The sequence below is a fragment of the Rattus norvegicus genome, chromosome 19 (assembly GCF_036323735.1).
Source record: "Rattus norvegicus strain BN/NHsdMcwi chromosome 19, GRCr8, whole genome shotgun sequence".
Taxonomy (NCBI): domain Eukaryota; kingdom Metazoa; phylum Chordata; class Mammalia; order Rodentia; family Muridae; genus Rattus; species Rattus norvegicus.
Window position 1 is genome coordinate 55,451,212 of NC_086037.1, and position 22,667 is coordinate 55,473,878.

General features: G+C 43.8%; 1 protein-coding gene across 9 annotated transcripts in view; it reads left to right on the forward strand.

Moving 5' to 3' along the window:
• Positions 1-22,667, forward strand: part of Hydin (Hydin, axonemal central pair apparatus protein) — a 346,279-nt gene that overhangs the window by 304,830 nt on the left and 18,782 nt on the right. For 8 of the 9 annotated variants that reach the window (XM_039098232.2, XM_039098235.2, XM_039098234.2 and 5 more), the window contains 14 exons: positions 2,079-2,181; positions 2,387-2,674; positions 4,119-4,261; positions 6,074-6,292; positions 9,578-9,738; positions 10,933-11,030; positions 12,056-12,254; positions 13,292-13,504; positions 13,996-14,134; positions 15,181-15,346; positions 17,405-17,552; positions 18,414-18,621; positions 19,003-19,224; positions 20,146-20,315. In XM_039098232.2, the coding sequence (XP_038954160.1) occupies positions 2,079-2,181; positions 2,387-2,674; positions 4,119-4,261; positions 6,074-6,292; positions 9,578-9,738; positions 10,933-11,030; positions 12,056-12,254; positions 13,292-13,504; positions 13,996-14,134; positions 15,181-15,346; positions 17,405-17,552; positions 18,414-18,621; positions 19,003-19,224; positions 20,146-20,315 (2,477 nt within the window). Of the gene's footprint in view, positions 1-2,078; positions 2,182-2,386; positions 2,675-4,118; positions 4,262-6,073; positions 6,293-9,577; positions 9,739-10,932; positions 11,031-12,055; positions 12,255-13,291; positions 13,505-13,995; positions 14,135-15,180; positions 15,347-17,404; positions 17,553-18,413; positions 18,622-19,002; positions 19,225-20,145; positions 20,316-22,667 lie in introns of those variants that run through there. The other variant, XM_039098239.2, reaches the window with a different exon arrangement.

The window sequence follows — 22,667 nt, forward strand, 5'->3', positions numbered from 1 at the left end:
TTCTGAGGTTTCAGACCACAGTCCTCACTTCTTTCAATTTTAGGCCCATGATGAGGAGCATTACGGTGCCACTCCCCTGCATGGTTTTCATTATGGCAACTTTATAAATGTCTTCACAGCACTGGTTCTCAACCCTCCTAATGCTGCAGCCCCTTAAAACAGTTCCTCATGTTGCAGTGATTCCCAGCCATAAAATTATTTTTATTGCCACTTCATAACTGTAATTTTGCTACTGTTATGAATTGTAATATAAATATCTATGTTTTCCCACAGTCTTAGGCAACCCCTGTGAAAGCGTCTAATGACCCCTAAAGGGGTCGCAGCCCACAGATTAAAAACCATTGTCTTCTTGTGTAGTTCAGTGAGGTCCTGCCGCCTACTACCTGGTTTGGTTATTTTTGGTTTTGGTTTTGGTTTTGGTTTGTTTTTTTTTTAACTTTCCTTGAGAATTTTTGTATATTCCACTCACACATGAGCTTGGGAATCATTTTTTGAACTTCCTTTTGAAATCTCATTGGAAGGAGCTGCAGAGGTGGCTCAATGGTTAAGAGCACAGGCTGTTCTTGCAAAGGACCTGGGTTTGGTTCCCAGAACCCACATGGTGGCTTAAAACCATCTATAACTCCCATTCCAGGGAATCCAACATCCCTTCTGGACTCAGCAGGCATTAAACACACATATGGTTCTCAGACATACATGCAGGCAAACATACACTTAAATACAGTAAAATACATTCAAAAAAAGTTTCAACCTCATTGGAATCAAAATTAAAGCATATGAGCTGTCTGGGGGAGAGAGAATTTCTGGTTTCAGAATAACTGTCCGCCGGGGGTAACACTTGGGATTCCTGTCCGTCATTTAACTTCTATCTCAATATTCCTAAAGTATTATAAGGTCCTCTATATAGTTTTCTCTTTTGACAATTACTTGTTATTTTGTGTGTATGTCTCTGCATGAGAATGGGGAGGCCAGAGGATAACCATGAGGGTCAGTTCTCTCCTTCCACCCTGTGGGTCCCTAGGATCAAACTCAAGCTGACCAGCAAGTGTCTAACACACTGAGTGACCTCGGCACCCCTCCATTTAGTTTCCCATTATGGTTACTTCTAAATATGTAATCTCTGGCTGCAATGCAGTGGCTCTGTATCTCCCTTCTCTTTATCTTTTATTCTTTACAGTCAGCATTGCTGCCTTCTAAAAATGTCAGACTTCTCACACCTAAAATTGAATGTCTGGCTTTAGCCCCGCCTGCTTTCCAATAACCAAAGTTGGTCAGAAGTCGGCTTTGTTTTTCCTATCTTCTTGCTAGGATATTTACAATGACTCTCGCAAATGCACAGCACCTAAGAAATGCTGGCTTCCCGGAAGTCACAGTTATGCAGTGCTTCATAGCACTGTGGGTATTCGTTTCCATTTCATTGGTCTAGAATATACCTTTCCACTGCCTCTCTGTGCAACGGAAGCATTAGCAACCCCCTTTGACACTACCTGCATAGTCCAGAAGGTCACCTATCACTTTTGGGCTTCCGGTGCCTAACTCAGATACTAAGAATGGCCTAACCGAATGCTCACTTTTCTATCCAGGTCTAATGTTTATATATCTCTTAAGTCTCTCAAAACCATGAGCTAGGGATATGGTGCAGTAGGTAAAGGGCTTAACACACACATACATGACGTACAAAGTACAGACTTCCGGAGCCCACATATAAGCAGGACAGGAGGTGGCAGTCACCTGCAATCACAGCACTCAACAGGCAGAGACTGAGGATTCCCAGTCACTATTAGAGACTAGCTAGAAAAGTCTGAACCACTGAGCTCCAGATTCAGCAAGGCACACACAGTCCACGTCAGGCCTCCATGAGCATGCACACCTTCACATACATGTGCACCCACGCTCATGAGAACACACACATACCATTCACACGCGTATCCAGGCAAAATGGAAAAAATAAAAAGTAAATACTATGTATAATTGAAGATTCTTGCTACCCAAAATACAGCGCAATATCACCACAGCCTAGACTCAAATTCTTGAGTAGGCTGTAAGCTCAACCCTCAACTCTACTGTCTTCTTTCCAGCTTCATGTAGACCTGCGAGACCAACTAGGAGTCTTCTCTCTGAAAGGGAGACCCACCACCTCCTATATCTACATCATGGAGGAAAACAAACCGAATGAAAAAGGTGAGTGGAAAGAGCAGGTCCCTCAGTAGGGCAACAGAACTCAGAAGATGCTTTACCAGGGACCTCTCAGGGCCAAGCCACAGTTGGTACTCAGTCACATCACCAGTAGCCAAAGTTCATTCTCCATAAAGGGAACTTTCCTTCTAACCATGGTCTTCCCGGAGATGCATTCTCCTAAATCATAACGTCCATCTTTTCTTTACAGTTAAAAAAGCCCACACAGCCTCCCTGGTGGTTTCTCCTGGAGACACAGCCGAATTCGATGTCTTTTTCCACTCCAATAAGATTGGGAGAATGACAGGCACCATCCACTTAACAGTGATCAACAACCAGTATGAGGAGACCATGATCCACCTGGTTGGAGAAAGCTATGAAGATGACATCACCTTGGACAACATCCATGGGCTGATCAATACCACTAGCCAGGAGACCTCGGAGATGTCTGAGGTCATAGAGATTGCAGAGGAGAGCGCCATGGAGGACTTAGTGACAGGTGGGAGAAGGGCAGTCTTGACAGCTGTTGACTCCAGTCGCTCTCTTGATCAGTACAAGCTCTGCCACACCAGGCTCAGTCTCTCTTTGTAGCCTTCATTTATGTGTGCATTCACACAGTGAACTCTTACCATGCCACGTGCAAGTACCAAGCTCTACACTGAGCCCTAGGCCTGCAGATTCAAAAGAAAGCTTTTGCCATTTTTAGGGACCATACAGTTTGGTGCTGGCGTTCCTGCTCAGTTCTTTAGCAAACGCATGCTTCCCTGTAGTCTCCCTGCCTCTGTCTTGTCGCTAGCTTGTACTGGCACTGAGGATTCATCTGAAGCATGCATCCTGGGCTTTCTAAGTGAACCGGTGGGCTCGTCTCACTGGAGAGGGATGGGCTTGTACCCTCATCCTCACAGCCTGTGAGCAGCCTCCAGTATCAGCATCTCCTGGGTTCTTGTCAGAAATGAGAATTTCAGACCCGTTTTGACCTGCAGGCTCATAACCCACATTTTAACCAGATCCCTAGATGGCCACATGCATATTAAAGCTTAAGACATGGCTCTCTGCAGTTTCTCAACCACTGAACCTTCCATTTAGGGACCACTGTACCCTGGGAAGGAAACATTTTACATTATAATTATTACCAAAAAGCTTTGGTTGAGTACTATAACCATATGAGTGATTGCTTTAAAGTGAATTGTAAATCCAGCTTCAAAATGTCCCCAGGAGCTTAATTATAGTCCCAGAAAGTATAATCAAGGACTGAAATCAACACTCTTTCTGTCATAGGTGTTTCACTCCTGTTTGAAGCTATGCAACGGCATCATTCTTGTCAGGGGTCAAATAGGAGCTAGCAATAATCCAAGTTTAGAGATTCCACGTCTATCAGAGGGTTTCCAGGTTTAGCAAATATGAATACAGGTATTCTGGAAGAAATTAAGTTCCAGATAAACAATAACTTTTATTATATGTATGTTTTCAAAGTAGTGTGTGGGACATATTTATCAAAAAGAAATTACTCATTGTTTGTCTATAATTCAAATTTAATTGAGAATCCTATATTTTAGCTGGCAGTCTAACATTTCATTGTATTACCTCACTAAACAAATGACATTAGAATCTTTATTTTCTCTTGAACAAATATAAGAGCCAAGGTCAGTGTACAGATTGGACTGATGTATGGGTGGGTAGAAAGATGGATGGGTGGGTGGATGGATGGATGGATGGATGGATGGATGGATGGATGGATGGACAGATGGATGGATGGATGGATGGATAGTCCTGGGAGGCAGATCCTTCTACCCAAGAATCCAAGGTTTTCTTCTTGTATAATCATCCAAGGAGAGGGCGAAATGTGCCTAAGTTAGGAATGTGTAAGGACATGGGTCCCTTAGAAAGCAGGCTCTTCAAAGATGCCAGGAACCACTTACCAGCCTTCTGCTTCTGACCCCTAGCCGCCCTGCTGGATCACATCCAGTTTGGGTACTGTCACATCGGAATCAGCTACAATGTGAGCTTCACCATCACCAATCACAGCCAAGCGAATGTGATTCGCTTTGAGTGGCCCCTTTTAGCAACACTGTCTTTCTCCCCACAGGTAAGCAAACGTCACTCAATGGGTCCCAGACTCCCTTGGGCCTAAGCCAAGCCCAATGTGATTGTCACTCCATCCTGTGGATACATGGAATGGGATGCATGCATCTTGAACTAGAAACAGCCCCTTAACCATCCCACACTCAGATCCCGTGCTTAAGGGTGATGCTCAGGGGCCCCTGGTCTAAGAGGAGATTAGACCTGCTTTAGGAATGAATCTAAGGGATTCTTTGAAGACCTTTTGTGTCCCTCTGTGCATGTGTTCTTCAGAGCAGGGCCTTCAGAAGTGGCTCAGCAAGCCAAAAAAAAAAAAAAAAAAAAAAAAAGAATGGTGCTTCATACCTGCAATCCTTATACATGGGAAGCTCACGCTCCCACAAGTTCAAGACCAGCCTGGGCTATATAGTGAGTTCCAGGCCAGCCTAGGCTCCTGGTCGATTCCAACACCAGCTCAAACCCAAATCTAAGCCTGGGGAGTAGCTACAGAAAACTAACTCTGCCAGACCCCGTTCCAAAGCCTTGTTAAACTCATCCAATCTTTGTTTCCAACATCTGACCTATGAGGAAGCAGCAAGAGTATAATGGATGTGGTCGGATAATTGAAGTTGTCAAGGAAGACAGAGCGAGGCTCCCAGCAGTTGGCTTACATTGGTGCACACCCATACGCACACATGCATTTATCTTGAGCAATCGAAAGCTGTTGCATGCATTCACGGTCCAGGGGAGGGAGAGACGATGTCTTTCCTGCCAGAGGACTGTCATATGAACTGTGATTACACTGGTGGCGTGTGCACATACATCTTTATCTAAGATGGACTACAATTCATTTTATTCTGCAAACCAAATGGGATCCCCTTCATATCTGGTACATTTGAGCAATTTGAAACTTTTTCATCTCAGGATTCCTCCATATTCTTAAACATTGTTAAGAACCCTCAAAGAGGGGTTGGGGATTTAGCTCAGTGGTAGAGCACTTGCCTAGCAAGCACAAGGCCCTGGGTTCGGTCCCCAGCTCCGAAAAAAAGAAAAAAGAAAAAAAAAAGAACCCTCAAAGAACTTTTGTCGGTGTGAATTATAATTGTTGATGTTTAACCTATTAGAAATTAAAACTAGGAATGTTTTTAAGGTTTATTTATTTTGTATTTGTATGGGTATGATATTTTGCCTACATTCATGTCTGTGCACCATATGTATGCCTGGTACCCACAGAGACCAGAAGAGGACATCAGAGCCCCTGGATCTGGTTGTGAGCTGCCATGTGCATGTTTGGAACAAACCTGGACCCCTGGAAGAGCAGTCAGTGCTCTTAACCACTGAGCCGTCTCTCCAGCCCCCAAAATTAGGAGTGTTTTTAGAGCATTCTTTTTTAATGATTTTTTTTAAATTTATTTTTATACAAGTGCTCTATCTGCATGTATAGCTGTATGCCACAAGAGGGCATCAGATCCCATTACAGATGGTTGTGAGCCACCATGGGTTGTTGGGAATTGAACTCTGGACCTCTGGAGGAGCAGTCAGTACTCTTAACCATATTTTTAAACAAACTTGTTTTAAAGTGCAATAAGCCAACTATGTTTTAATTAAAATATCATATTTTATTTTAAAACTATATTTTCAAAATTATATGTGATAGGTGTAGAATCATTTCATCTTTCTTGTTAAGATAAGAGTGCAGTGGTGCGTGCCTTTAATCTCAGGAGGCAGGCAAATCCAATCTACCTATACAGGCCTGGATGATATATTTTGAGTTACTACCGGGCATCAAAAGCCCTTAAGATTGAATTCCCCAAAATTCAAATATCAAATTTTTCCCTAGATAGGGCATCTCCACCCTGGCTGTTCCAAGGACGTAGTGGTGACCTTGAAGTCAGAGTCGCCCATCACCCTGAAGAAGATGTGTGTGAAGTGCAAGCTTTCCAAGATCATGTTTCAGCTCCCTGTAGACCAGGTCCCCGACTGGGATGACCGCATGCGCACAGTCAAGTGGGTGGATGCTCCCCGAAATACACCTGGGAACCTGACTACAAAACGAAAGGTGAGTACTCAAGGGGCAGGAAACACAGACTTAACCCAGCTGGCCCACTGCTCCCAACTTCTCGCCATGGAAAACAGAAAAGGTTTGCTTCTGACTTTGGTTTCAAAAAATGGCAAACTAAATTTCCATGCCCACCACCCCTACTAACAACACACTCAGTTGTCAGGATTTGTAACTTCAGTCTTTGTAAAGGGTTCAGCACGTCCTCCCACCTTCTTCTTCCTCTTTTTTCTCCTCCCCCTCTTCCTTCCACCTTCTCTTCCTCCTCTTCTTCAAAAGTGACATCACTAGTCTTTTAGTTGTTTCCTGCCTCTATCAGGTATCTGGAACTAGAGTAGTCTGATCTCCCAGTGCATGATGGGATTTCATCTTTGGCCCATACATGTCCCTTGCATTTACTCTCTTTTTTAAAAATTCTGTAATAAATTAACCCATGCCCAGTGAGGAAACTAGGCCCCCAAATAGCTGTGTGGTTCCAGCCGTTCATCTCTTTGTCTCTCTCCTAGAGGTAATCACAATCCCAAGTTACTCCCTTGATCAGTTGTTGTTAATCTGAGCATTCTAAAAGAATTGAGGTGCAGCTGTAGTTTCAACTATTTTACTTAAGGTTGTGGTATGTGACCATTGTTGCGTGGGCTGTAATGGTGTATGCGTTTCACTGTTGTTTACCCTGCAGACTTTTTATCTCTTCCTCTGAAAGTTATTTACGGTGTTCTCTTATGGACAGCATTTCTGTGCCTGCAGTCATCCACGTTTACATTTCTACAAGCAGGATCAGTAAACTGTGTGAACATCCAGCCCTTCCAAGCTGATGTCCAGGTGTTTTCCAAACTCGCTATACTGATTTCTACGTTTACAGCAAAGGAGTCTTGTGAGCCACTCCCTTTCCAGCATTTGATTTGACCTTGCCAGACATTTGGGAGGTTGGTTGGTTGGTTGGTTGGTTGGTTGGTTGGTTGGTTGGTTTGTTTGTGAGATACTGAAGATGAACCCACAGCCTTAGGCATAGCATTTTAGCTTTTATCATTTAAACAACTGGGAAATTATCTCATTAAGAACCTTGACTCTACTTCCCTAGACACTGACGAGATTGGATATGTCTTCATACGATCGTTGACCACACAGGCTACCTCTTACATCGATGCCTTTTTTATTCCCTTTGCTCATTTTTTTTCAGTTATGATGCTCATCCTTTTGTTTAAGGTTTCTTATCTTCAAGAAATTCCATTGTATTATGTGACCACGCATTCTCAAAAAAAAATCTAGAGCTTACCTTTTTTTCCTTAATTATTTTTAAAGGATCTGTCTTTGTTTTAATTCTTTATATGCATGTGGGGTATGTACCTAGGAGTGCAGGTGTCCTCAGCAGTCTGAAGAAGGCATCATTGGAGGGTAACCCTTGAAGCTAGGGTTACAGGTGGTTGTGAACCACCTCACATGGGTGCTGGGAACCAAGCTCAGGTCCTCTGCAAGAACAACAGGTGCTCTTAACAACTGAGATATCACTCTATTCCCTCTTTTTTGATAAACAAAAACTATTCTTAACTTTAAAAGATGTTTCATGGGGTTGGGGATTTAACTCAGTGGTAGAGCACTTGCCTAGCAAGTGCAAGGCCCTGGGTTCGGTCCCCAGCTCCGAAAAAAAAAAAAAAAAGATGTTTCATCAATTTTTAATTTATGTGTATGGGTGTTTTGCCAACATATACATATGTCTGCCACACATCTACACTGTCCACAGAGGCCTGGGGGGCTGGCAGATCAACTAAAGATGGAGTTACAAGTGGTTAGCTGCCATGTGGGTGTTGGGAACTGAACCTGGGTCCTCTAGGAAAGTAGCCAGTGCTCTTAACCAATGAGCCATCTCTCTAGCCCTCCCCCCCCAAAACATTCTTAATTTTAATGTAGTCAGTTATCAGTTTCTTGTTTGTTACATTTATTATTTTGTATCTTATTTTTGAAACCCCCCTCCCCCAAAATATATTCCCCTCACTACATATTTCTAAGTCTGAGCTTGACTTTTGATACTTAAGCCTTTGATACATCTGGAAATTCTGTCCGATGTGAAACTAGGCTCTAATTTCATATTTTTTCATTGCGACAACTCCCTTGGCAAATTTGGAGCCCTTCTGCTCCCTAGTATTCTGATGGGACGCTGTGTCATGTCTCAGTTTTATATGTCCCTAGGTCATTTCTGGTCTCTTCCATTCTGGTGTCAGTTTGTCCATCCCTGAGCCAGGTTTTACATTCCCTTAATTTCTTACAGCTTCATAATCAACCTGGCATCCGCATTATTCTGTTCTAAATATTTGTTCTAACTCTGTTCTAATTCTTGATCCTTCTCTTCTAATGTATAATTTCTGAATCCACTTGCCAAGTATTATAAAAATCTGTAATGAAACTGATTGCGGCTCTAGGGATTTGGGAAACAGTTGACAATTATAATATTGACTCATCCTTCCTATTAAAAACTGTACTATGTTTTAGGTCTTCTCTAAGATTTGCAGCTATTCATTTCTTTAGTGCTTATAAAGCTCCTCCCTTGCTTTCTTTAACATCTTTATTCAGTTTCCTTTACGTTAAGAGGTTTTACTGTTCAATTACTTATATGGGTCTTCAAAAATCTGTTCCTGCATGAATTTTATTAAATTATTTTTCTTTTCCCTCCAAATTTCCACGTCTGCCTAACAAGATGAAGTTGGTGGTGATTCACACCTTTAACTGATGATTCTTAATGTTCGCACTTCTCCTAACCTATCCTAGTAAAAAGTTTAAAAATCCTTTCACAACTGAACAATTCTGTTAATTCTCTCCACTGGCAACCTGTTTTCTGTTTAATCGATACCTATGGTCTTTTCTCTATGGTTACCTTTTCTCTATCTTTTTGCTTTTGCTCTTGTTTCTGAGACAAGGTCTCTCTACCCAGCCCTGGCTATCCTGGAACTCACTGTGTAGATCAGGCTGGCCTCAAACCTACTTTTGCCTTCCATTTGCTGGGATTAAAGGCATGACCTTGCCTAGTTCTCCTATTTTCTTTAGAGTCCATCTGATCCAAAACTCATGCCCACATGACCCTAATCCTCTCAGTAATTATCTCTGGCCCAGTCGTTCTCTTTCATTCAGAGCCCTCAGAGGCTTACCAGTCATGTCTTCCAGAACTGTATGTGTGGGCTCATGTGCCTTTCCATGATTCATGTGCCTTCCCATGGTAAATTAGTGCGCTGTCCCCCAGTGTTCCTGTGCACATCTGGCTTTGCAGTGCTAAGGACATGGTTGCCTTTGTTCCAGGTCATAGAGACGGACCCCGAGCCAGCCCACTCGGTGGTAGAAGAAAATTACCGAGAGTTGCGGATCCAGTTCAGTGCCAACGTGGATTTTGCTTCCTATAAGTGTGAAACGAGTGAAGTGTTCTTTAAGGAAACACTGGTTTACCAGACCCGAGTATTTGAGTGAGTCCCTGGGAGCTTTTACATGACTCGGGAAACTGTCTTTTAGGGACTAAACAATTGCATGTTTAAATTTTTTACATATATATTGCATCTCTTAAAAAAATAGAAATTGCATAAAATGAGTTGCGATGACATTGCTTTCTAAAAAGGTTCTCAGTCAGGCATCATAATTCATTGTGTAGGAGGCTGAGACCAGAAAAATCTTGAACACCAATCCATAATAACCTATATAATGGTAAGACTCAGTCTCAAAACATCTTTTGAGACAGGGTATCAGTAAGTGGCCCTCCTTGGCCTGGAACTCACTCTGTAGACAAGGCTGGCCTCAGACTTACAGAGACCAGCCTGCCTCTGCCTCTCTCTCAGGTGCCGAGATTAAAAGTACGCACCATTATACCTAGCTGTACTTTTTAATCCTTTCATTTTGTATTTGCTTTTCTGGTTAACATGTAATAATGGTGCCTACTTACAGGGTAGATGTGTAATGGTTGGAACAGAATAGTTAGCATCTCCAGCCTTTATCTGGAGGAAGAGCCTCCCGATTCTTCTCTTCTAGTTGCTCACAAACTATCTGATAGGCTTTTATAACTGTGAAACACTCGGGCTTACTGCTCTCCCTGTGCTGTTTCTTGTACCTATTACCCAACCTCTCTCTGTCCATGCCTCCCCCAGCCTGTCCCAGCTTCCATTAATCGTCATGCTAAGCTTTTCCTCTTTGAGATTAAATGTATTAACTGTCACGTGTGAGAAAGAGCACATATGTGTCTTTCCGTATCTGGCTTGTTTTGCTTGGGGTGGTGTCTTCCATTCACACCCATTCTGACGAAAAGGACAGAATTATAGAGAACAGAAAGGAGGTTCCTCAAAATGAAACTAAAAGTAGACCTACTGTGTGACTCCACTGGCTCACTTCCAGGTGTACATCCAAAAGGGAGTTCAATCAACATGTCAAGGGGTGTTTGCACTCCCATGTCGTAGCCGCCAAGACAGAGCATCCGCCTGGCTGTCCACTGTCAAAGAATGAATAAAGAAAATATGAATATTTATGTGTGTGCACAACAGGATATAACTCAGACATTTAAAAAATGCCTAAGAAATGAAGTGTCCTACCTTTGACCAACAGTACAGCCAGTACTCAGGTAGAGCAGAAAGTATGGACAACCCATTTGAAATCTGCTCCTAATTCACCCACAGGTTTGACCTTGTTAACACAGGACAGGTGCTGTTAGAATTCTGCTGGATCTCAGAAGAAGTCTCCAAGATAGTCAGTTTCGCCATGCCAGAGAATCCAGGTAAACTCAGTGCCAAGAAACTCAGGGCCTGACCTGAGTCACCATTCATAGAAAAACCTTAGAGGCCAGCGCTGCTCCCACAGCCTCTTGAGTAGCTAATGATGGCAGACCATGGTTGTTGTGGGTTTGCAAAGCAGTGTGAACTTGATCGATAAGTAGTTTGACCTCTTCCCCTCCAGAGTGATGACTCATGTCGCTTACCACTAGGATTCTGGTCTTCTAGTTCTTAAGCTTCTGGAAGAATGCAGATCACAAAAACAAAACAGAAATCAAACAAACAAACAAAAACCCCTGGAATGGGGCTGGAGAGATATACCCCAGCAGTTAAGAGCACTTGGGTCTCTTAGAGGGGACTCGGGTTCAGTTCCCAGCACCCACGTGGTGACTTAAAACTGTGTTACTCCAGTCCTGGGGAATCTGACACCCTCTTCTGGTCTCTACAGTATCAGAAATTCATGTGATACACAAACATACATGCAGACAAAGCAGTCATACACATGCAAATAAAATAAATCTTTTAAAAAGAAAACCATGGGCCATTTTCGCAGAGGAAATAGAAAGGCATGCCAAAGTATATAGTGATACACATGGATAGCACGAAGCACTAGCAAAGGACCCAGAATCTGGTGGGTAAATAAAGTAGTCATTATTTCAGCTGTGGAGACTCCCAGATGGGTCCTTACCTATAGACTCCCACTTTGTAAATCCCTACGTTATATCAATGATTTGCCACAAATTCTATTCATAGCCCTTTACCCTGGTACAAAACATCCACAAACCCGTTCTTGACCTACTCCCTCTGAGCCAAAAGGAAAACAATCTGAAAACACCATAGAATGAATGGAAGTGTTTTTCACAAGTCACCTGTGAAATATAAGTTGATTCCTTTCTACTCGTGTCCAGCATTAAATATACCTGCTATAAGACAGGAGTCCACAGATATCACAGAAGGTCCCTCAGGACTTGGGAGTAGACTGCCTCCCATTGCTACTATGGAATATCACCTTTTCTCTTTCCTTCCTCAGGTTCCAGTCAAAAAGATCAGCTAAGTCAGGGGACGGGCAGCTCCCTAGACAGTGCCCTGGACCACTGGACTGAAGCCTCTCCATCACCCTTCTCGGTGGAACCCTCCTCGGGCTTTGTGCCTGTAGGCAAGACTCAGAAGCTCAAACTGAAGTTCTCCCCAATGGACATTGGAGAGTTCGAGAGCTCCCTGTACTGCCAGTAAGGAAATTCGTTCTTCAAGCCTCCCCTTCTCACCCCCCAATCTCTGTCCCACCACCTTTCCTACCCTGGACACCTCAGAAAGCCTGGAAGTCTAAAAGGGCTGGCCTTCAGAGAACAAAGAGCCTGTGGTCCAAGCCCTGCCTATCAACCTCTTCTGTCCTTCCACCTGCCTACTTCTCCCTTCCTGGCCACATGCAGGACTCCACTAAATAAGAGAATAATTTGTATCTGGGCAGCTTCTCCTCTTTTGGAATGCTTCCTTCTGTGTTCTCTGAGACTCCATTGCCACATATATAAAATGCAAGCAGTAATCCTTATCATGTAGAATTATTTGACATGCTAAATAACCTCATGTAAGCAAAGAGCTTGGAGCAATGTCAGGCCCTTAATAAACTCAATAAACAAGGGCAGGAAGGAATATAGGGTTGGTGGGCCTGGTCTGGTCTGGTGTCCAGTGAGACAGACACCAGATATGGTACCTTCTTCCAGGAAACCTTCCAGAAAGAACGCATGCCTTGTAGAGGCCTCTTTAAGCCTTGCCCTAGGCTGACAGAAGCCTGCATGGGCTGTCAAGAGTTCCACCGAGCCCTGATCTTATACCAGAGAGACCTCTGTTACCTCAGCTCAGCCTGAGTCTGAATCTGTTCATATTCATCACCTTCTACAAGGGTCTTAGGATGCCTTAGGATTTCCGGGTCCTTCTCTATAGTCTACTGGATGCCTTGGCGTGAACCCAGAGAGGAAGCACATTGTTTACATCTACCCACTGATCGGAGGGAAAAACTTAGAGCACACAGACGGTGCTTACATCCAGGTTCCTCAAACTCAGCCCACTTGTCCATTCAACAATTAATTCCTACTATGTTATGTAGAATGTGCCAGTCAAGGCAAAAATGTGATGTGGCTGACCAAGACAAGCCTGTCCTCTGCTCACATGGAACTCACATTCTAGTGGGCAGAACATTTACTTCCAACCAGCTAAGGAAGCGACAACAGAATATAAAGTCAAAATTAAAAATGAATAATCATTTCAGAATTCCCAACCTGCCACTCGGAGAACAAGGCCCTCTTCTGATAACGAAAGGGCGGAGCGTCCTTCCATTCTGCCATTTCGACCTGAAGGAATCAGACTACATCAGTGGTCATCGGCGCAACCCAGAGCTCCGAGGACCAGGTTCTGGGCCTCTCGAACCTAACACCCGAGTGATCGAGTTCACCAGCGTGGGCATAGGCGGAAAGAATCTCAGGTAAGTCAGGGTTGTACTGAATGAACTCATACCAGCCAGTCCTTCCAAAGAACTCAGATGGAGAATCCAGAAAAACCCACCTGTATTGATGCCTAGAGGCAATTTGGACGTCCCGAGGGGTGCTGCCGAGATTTAACATCCAAGAACTGGTACATGAATGAAGCTGGATTCTGTTTGCATCGCTTCGACAGTAGGGAAATTTTAGCATGTATATAAATGTGTGTTCCCTCACCCCCACCTTGGCACAGAGCATCCCTTGACACATAGGGCCTCGGGAAAGTTAATCATGCCAAACCCCAGCACTGTTATTACCCCTTAGGTCCCAGGGGAGATGGCATTTTTATTTCTAGAGTAATGAAGTTCTCCGGCCATTTCTAGTCCCCCCAGGGGGAGAGTGCAACAGTTCTGGGGTCTACATAAGTTTTCTTGAATGTCTTTTTTTTCCAATACCTTCCCTTACTCTCTGCTGTCAATCTTTCCCCTTCGGCCAGGACCTTCACGATTCTGAACCCAACCAACAGCACTTACTCTTTCTGCTGGACCTCTGAAGAGACAGAGAGTCTCCAGAATCCTCCGGCCTTCGTGTGTCTCACAGAGAAGGGTATTATCCACCCCGAGAAGAAAGCTGAGGTGCGTGGGCATGGGGACCCCACAACTCTAGCCATCTCCTCATAGCAAAAGTGTAACGGGAGAACAGTACTAATGAGAATCCATGGTCAGCACGTATTTATTGACTGTATTTATTATCCTGTGTACATTGCCATGTACAATCCCAGTGAGCATCATAGACCTGAGCTTTCTTGGCTGGCTCTGGAGAAAGCCCTAGTGTTTGCAGGGGTTTTATAAGAATATTCAAGGAGCCAAAGGGGACCAGGCATAAATGTCTGGGCTTCCTGGGCTCACAGTATAAGGACATAAAGAACTCTCTGTATCTAAGAGATTGACAACAGCAAACGGGTATGTTTTTACTTTCCCAGGGAAATCCTGTCTGTGGCTTAGTCCCAATAACATAGGGCAGGGGTCAAATTTATAGGTGAACTTGCCAGCCAAAGCATATGCATGGGCTCCATGGCCAGTAAGCTCTAACAAAGAATCTTCTATGTAGCAATAAACCCACGAAATGAAAGTTATGGATTTAAAGACTGTTGGGAAGTTGGTGGGATGGCTCAGTAGGTAGGGGCGATTATTACCAAGCCTGAGAAGCACATGTTAGAAGGTGAGACCCGACTCCCACAGCTGTCCTCTGACCTCCACATGTGTGCTCAGCATACATTCACCCACACCACACGTATTCAGAGAGAGAGAGAGAGAGAGAGAGAGAGAGAGAGAGAGAGAGTTGGTTGCTCTGATAATTCTATTGAAGTGGGCTACATGCCAGACTGTTGGCAGACATGTGGACTGTCTTTGCTAGTTCAGTCCACTGTGCTACAACCATGCCATCCAAAGAGTGGCACAGACCACAGCAGTGTAATCAGCAGAGGCTATGGATGGGGTGTAAGGCTCCACTCCTCAAAAGACAGGGCAGAGAGATCGACAACGTGGACTGGGCCACACACACTTTAGATGGTAATGAAAACCTGGGAAAATGTCACCTCTCATGGCCCTCATACAAGTAGGTCTCCAATGGGACAAGGAAGAAATGCCTCTCACTGTCCTTTTCTGACCTGTTGCCTTAGATTATATTCCAGTTCCTGCCGGCTCACCTGGACATCACGGAAGCATTCTGGACTTTCTCTATCCCAGAGCACAATATCTCAGTGCCCTTCCTGCTGGTGGGCAAGACCACAGACCCCCTCATCTCTCTTGACAAATCACACCTCAACTTCAGCTCTCTCCTCATAGGTAAGGTGGCTGACCCTGTCAGTCTCTCAAGGACTCCAGGAGCAGTCCAGGGTGGTTCCCTCTCCTTGGAACCTTCCATAAATATGTCAGAAAATCTCTGTCACTTACCAGAGAGCTATATGATAATTTCCTCTCGATCTCATTTCCATTGGCCGTCTTAGGCAGCCACACCCTAACACCTTGAAATACTTGGAGCTTCATTATAGAGTCTAACCAAAGGAAGGAGACTAAAAACTAAATAAAATCAATGGTAAGTTGGAGGTTGATACGTGTTATAGGGAAGAATGTAGTAGGGTAGAAAAAACAGGAATGTGGCAGACACTAGGAAGGAAACATTCAGCAGAGACCTGTGGTGTAAAGGAAGTGACCATCAGATAATACACAGCTCTGAGCATCTTTCATATGGATACAGTGGGTCTGTAAAATACAGGTAAGGCCAAAGAGTTTTCAAGTGACTCATTAGGTGTTTAGACAACAATATTCTTGAGAGCGAGTCAAACAATATGAAGGGTTTAACCCAAGAATGCAGTGGTGCAGATGTCGGTATAATCACTGTATCAATAAAGAAGAACCACATGATATGATTGTGTCAATGTATCAAATATCGTCATTGCTTAAATCATCAAAAGTTCATCCCTATTCCAATCCTCAGAAACCCTCCACAATAAAAAAACAGTTGAAGAGAAAGTGTAAAGAACATTAACCTAACGCAAGAGGCAATCAAATAGTGTCCTATAGTAAGCGGTGAGACTGCGTGAATAAAAATAAAATGAGTTAGGTGAGAACACTTACTGTCACCGTTACACCTGAGCATTTCCTTAGAGATTTTAACAGATGTGAAAAATCAAAAATTGTATTTATGTGTGCGTGTGCGTGTGCATGTGCGTGTGTGTGTGTGTGTGTGTGTGTGTGTGTGTGTGTGTGTGTCTATAATAGATGAGCATGAATCTTAATGGGGAGAAAAAGTAAAAATCTAACTTGTTGTAGCTGATCACTTTGTATACATAAAGCCCCAAGAAGTGAGAGAGAAAAACTACTAGAATCAAGATGATTTGGTAAAGTGAGGGAGACAAGTGTCCCTTTTTTGCTGTAAACACATAGAAGCAAAAATAAAAATAAAAGCTCTATTTACTGCTAACCAAAAGTGCATCTCCAAAGTTAAATCCACTTCCTAAGACCTGCACATCAAGAGCTGAGTGACATTAAAATGCTTCCAAATAAGAGCTAAACATTAGTTTTCTCAAAATTAAATGTAAATTTAATCAAATTTCATTTAGAAACACAACTAGGGTTGCACAGGAGGCACACTTAAATTTAAATTTTCGATGGATTCAATATTAGTGTACACACACACACACACACACACACACACACACACACATACACACACACAAATGTCCCAAGAAATAGGTCACATTCATGCTAATAAAAGTTATTTGCTAAATCTGATAGACTCAAGACCTAAAGGATTGAAAAAGGGAGAGAATTGGATAAGACAATTCTAACTTTTGTGGGGAAATAACTGTTTTAACATTAGCCAATGAGAAAAACAAAATAATGAGTCAGGAAACTATACAGGAAAGCCCAGGGCCATGCAAGGTCAAATGCAATAGAACTCCATGTAGAGACTCTGTACAGAGATGTGAGCCATCAAAGGGAAGGGGCATTCCCTGTTCGAGACCCAGAAAGACCTTACTGTCTGAAGGAAAGAGAAAGGTGTCAACAGAATCCCAGCAGAGCTGTGGCCAAGTCAGAGAACCCGCCTTCTAGAAGGAGCCGTCAATTAGGGAAAAAGCATTCTGGACAGATGCTGTGGAATCCCCTACAGGAAGAAGGTCACTGGGAAAAGGAAGGCAGGAAGTCAGTGGTCAGTGGCTGAGGAATTCTTTGGGGGAGCAGCCGGGTGCTGGTTGCCTGAGATTGTTCTATGAAAGTTGAAGATAGGGGATGTTGAGATTGCTCTGTGAAGCCTTCCCCTTAAGCCTGGGGCACTATCTGCTACAATACCTCAGTGAGCAGGCAAGAGGCTTTTGCTGAGGGATGACGTTTCCTCCCCAGGCAGAGAAGCCCGAGAGACGGTAAAGATCATCAACAAGGAGGAGCAAGGATTCAATTTCGCCTTCCAGGACAGCTCCCGCTATTCTGAAGGATTCAACAACAGCCTCATCGTCTGTCCCATGGAAGGCTGGATCCCACCACTGTCCAGGTAAGTAAAAATGAAGTTCGAGGCACGCACGGCAGGGTCCCAGGCCTGCCAGCCAAGAGTCAACTGGAGAGGTTCATTTATTAAAATGTCTCCTAGGCCATCAAGATGACTCAGTGGTAAAGGCACCTGCCACCAAGGCTGACAACCTGAGTTCGATTCCCAGAACCCACAGAGTTTGGAAGGAGAGAATTGACTCCCATAACTTATCCTCTGACCTCCACAGATACTATTGATGTACACACACATGTGCGCGTACACGCACATACACACACACACACAGTTTTTTTTTAAAAATCGTAAAGAAATAAAAGTTAAAACCTCTCTCGACTCTTAAGATTTAAATATAAACAATTTCATCTCTATCTGCCTGACTCCCTGGTGTCCATTTTCTTGATGAATTGTGTGGCATTGAGAATTCCAATTCTTTTTTTAATATTTATATGGGTGTTTTGCCTGCATTGTGTCTGTATACTATATTTGTGCAGTGTAATGAGGGTACCATGTTCCCTAGGACTGGAGTTACAGCCAGTTGTGAGCCCCCATGTGGTCGCTGGGAATTGAACCCTGGTCCTCTGGAAGAGCAGTCGGTGCTCTTAACTGCTGAGCCATCTCCCCAGCCCTAATCTAAACCTTCTTCTCAATATTTTTTCTCATGTCCATAGCCTTTTCCTTGTCTTGTGTCTATAAGTCCACAAAGCCGTGTCTAGCCTTGCCTGGAGGATCCTTAGAACTCACTTCCTTCAGAGTGCTGTTTTTGGTGTCTTTTGCTCGTAGTGTATCTAATAATCCAGTGGACTCTTGTTTCACTAGATCCTCACAGGCTGGCTTACTCAGCTAATCGGCGTCTTGTTTCCCAATCAGGTTCCCAGTTGATATCTTCTTCACACCAAAGCAAGAAGGAGATGTGAACTTTAATTTGATCTGCAACATAAAAAAGAAAGCTCACCCTCTGACACTCAACGTCAAGGCGGAGGGCTACACTATGAACGCTGAGGTCAAGTGCAGAGACCGGATGGGCTCCACCACCCTCCTAACGTCCACCCAGGTCAACACCATCAACTTCTACGAGGTGAGGGATAACAAGTACCTTACTATTGCTCTCCCCTTATCTAGGGAATGTGATAGGTACAGTGAATGCGGGCTGAGTCTTCCTGTCTCAAACACTAGAAAGACCAGACAAATCCGTCCTGGGGCCAGGTAGTTATGACGTGAATGGGAGAGACATGAACACTTGCATTCAAAAAACGACCAAGAAAGAGCTAAGAATTAAATCACCGACTTATACTAGAGATAGAACAGGACCCTAATGTTTAGCGGGCTTTGTGGGAATATCCAGTCCCATTCAGCTAATAACACCCAGCTTATTAATATGACTCCCCACCCTTACTTCCCAATGAGCATCTCTCTCTAGACTTTTTTCATTCACCGTGCTGTTCTCTCCGTCTCTCAGGTGGAGTTGAATGAGTGCGTTCAGTGTGAATTCAATTTCATCAACACTGGCAAGTTCAATTTCAGCTACCAGGCAGAGCTCTCTGGGCCCAAATTCCTGTTGCAGTATTTGGACTTCACGCCCACCGACAATAGTGTAGATGTGGGTCAGTCAGAACCAGCCAGCCTGTCTTTCCAACCGTATCAGAAGTGTGTCTTGAAGGGCCTGGAACTCAAAATCAAGGTGAGACTATTTGATGGTTTCCAAACGCCAGAAGAGCCCGTGACATGCTGCCCCCAGCTGGATAATTCCAGCAACTCTTACAGGGTGGTTGCTTTGGAAACAGCCCTCACGCTTTCTAGAACACAGGTCTCACCCGAGTCGATAGAGAAGCAGTTGACCATCCACACACTGCGATACTACCTAGACATTAAAATAAGGGAGAGAGTTGGATGGGGCAGGGAATGTATACACACAACACTTTCCGAGATAAAGTATCAAATGAAAAACCAAAACAACCCACTTCATGACCCCCCATACCGCCCCAACCCATACACATTAAATAAATAAAAAATTTTGCCCATTTCGTCAAGATAGGAGACGCCACCCCACTTTTCTCTTTTTCAATTTTTTTTTCTCTTCACTTGATTTTTTTGAGAGCTAGCCTTGGCTCTCCTCGAACTAACTCTGTAAACTAGGCAGGCCTTGAACTCACAGAGATCTGCTCACCTCCAAGATCTGGGGCTAAAGGGGTGCACCACCACCACCACCACCCAGCTTCCCTTTTATCCTTTATTAACAACCAGTAACAGAACTATATCCAGTGACTACCCTGAAACATAAGGGAAAATGAGAAATCAAGCCTTCCACCTGGGCTTCTTGGCAACCACAGTCCCACCCTGTATGACAACTAGCCACTTCTGCCAACCATTCTGCCTTAACCACTGCTGTAGGATCAAAGCAAGAGCCAAGGTGGCTTCCTATTAGAGTAGCTAATTGGAAGCAAATAAACTCAAACCTCCTAGCACCAGACTCTCTAGCAATGGAGGCCCAACACTACAGTTCGTAAGACACCATCTACTTTCTTTTTTTCTTGCCCTGTGGATGCAATCACCCTGTCCTCCTGCCTCTAACTACAGTCCCCCGGTCCATCTCTCCTTGCAGATCAGCCATGGCCCAACATTCATATGCAACGTCGTAGGCTGTGCTGTGAGCCCAGCTGTCCATTTCTCCTTCACCAGCCACAACTTTGGGACTTGCTTCATCTACCAAGCTGGGATGCCCCCATACAAACAAAACCTCGTCGTCACCAACAGGGAAGAAACATCTATGAGGTAAGTAGTCTTCACAGAGAGGACAGATGACCCTATAACCACATGAGAATTCTACAGACTTCACACAGGTGACGTTCTGTCTTCTGGTCTCATCTCCATTGCTGTAATAAAGTACCCTAATCAATTTTAGTATATGTGCTGCCGAAGCGAGCACAAAGTACCCTAATCAAAAGCAGCTTAGCAGGGGTGGAAGGGCAGATTTATTTCATCTGACATCTCCAGGTCTCAGTCCACCATTGAGAGACATCAGAGTACCAACTTGGGGTCAGGAATCGGAAGCCAGGACTACTTGGTACTACATTTTGCATTACCTCCAACCAGGGAACTTAGAACCAAGGAAGTATAGCAGAAACCATGGAGGAAAGTGCTTCATGGCTTACCCTGACTCACGTTTAGCTCAATCCCTTATGGAGCTCAGGACCACCTGAGTAGGGATGGTGTCACTCACAGTGGTCTGGGCCCTCCTGTATCAGTTTCCAATTAAGACAATCTACCATAGACACTCCCACCGACCAACCTGCTGAAGACAATTAAAATGTTTTTCCAGAAGATTCTAGGCTATGTCACGTTGAAGTTAACTAGTTCACCTTTTCAAGACAGAAATAATGGAAAGGAATCCAACACATGTGGCATGAATTCTGGGTCCCCTACCCCCGCCATCAATATGAATACATGGGCATCCATGAGCTACCCGCTAAACATCTTCTTCTTGATTTGTAAAGGACTGTGCCAAATGACTGCTAGAGCAAAGTCCTATAGCTTCTGGTTTGTTTCCTCATGCAGTAGGTTTGGAAAGAAGCTTAAGCGGCGGTCCTCAACATGCTGCGATGACTCCAACCATAGCGTTATTGCATTGCTACTTCATAACTGTAATGTCAATACTGTTATAAATCATAATGTAAATATTTGGTGTACAGGATATCCGATATGTGATGCCCCACCCCCAAAGGGGCCACAACCCACAGGTTGAGAACCGCTGTTTTAGGAATTTTAAAAAAAGTAAATAGCAAATCTGTACTGAGCCTAAATTGCCCAGATCAAACCTGCCTACATCATCCCTGAGGAACGTTTCTGTCTAGGTCTCTGTACTGCTTTTCAGACCACCTAATGAGAGCAAATCTAGTTCAGTCACTGGCCTGCATTCATGCACAAATCTTTATATCAGTCCTACAGAGAACACTCTACAATGAAAAAACGTTGTTATCTGTATTGTTCTGTGTAGTAGCCTTTAACTATAAGTGGCTTATTGACACCAAGGAACATCATTTTAATTTAACTTAATTGTAATTTTAACTGTAATTACTACATGTGTCCTGTCACTACCACACACACATCAGATGGCACACATCCACGTTCAAACATTAACTCTGTCTTAGCTGTGACACCAAGCAAATTTGTTTTATCTTACTCTTCTTGTTTTTCTTGTCTGTCTAGTTTTGTGATGGAGTCTCACTGTGTAGCCCAGGCTGGCCTCAGCTCATGATCACCCTATCTCAGCCTCCTAAGTGTTAGGATTACAGACATGTACCACCATGCCAAGCCCACATTTAAAATTTTTAAATTCTCTGTGCCTCTGCCTCTTTGCCCGAAGTGGGACCGCCTGTCTAGAGTCAGTACTGACAACAGTGCCTGGGACTCTGGAGGGGCTCAGTTACTGTTTGCTGCTTCTGCTGCTGCAATTATTATTCCAGATAGTAAATTGAAAGAGTGTCCGTTAGCTTCAAGCCAAAGAGATGGTGATTAAGAGCACTTGTTGCTCTTGCGAAGAACCCACCTTCCATTCCCAGCACCCACATTGTGGCTCATGACAATCTATAATTCCAGTTCCAGGGGACCTAGCACCCTCTTCTGACCTCTGGCATGGACATGACATGCATACATACATGTAGGCAAGCATTCGAGTGTATAAAATAAAAATGAATTATTTTACCCTTATCTACCTATAGTCTTTCACAATTTGATATCATTTCAGTCCACTTAAGGCCTTGAGCTCTATGCATCCATTTCGCTGGGCTCCTTCTCAAAATACACATCAGGAAGACCAGGGGAAATTTCACTAGAAAATATAGGTGTCTTCCTACCCGTGGGGTGGGGGTGGGGGTGGGGTGGAGATGATCTTTCCTCTGACCTCCAAGGGCACCAGGCCTACACAGTACATACATAAACAGACAGTCATGACATTTATCCAAATAAAAATGAAAATAAAGCAAATCCTTTTTAAAATTATTTAAATAAAATAAGTTTTTTTAAAGTACTTACTTGACTTTATCACATTTAATCCCTATATCAGCCCTACGAAGCAGTTGCCACTAACCCCATTTTACAGATCAGGGGACAAGATCCAAATGGCCT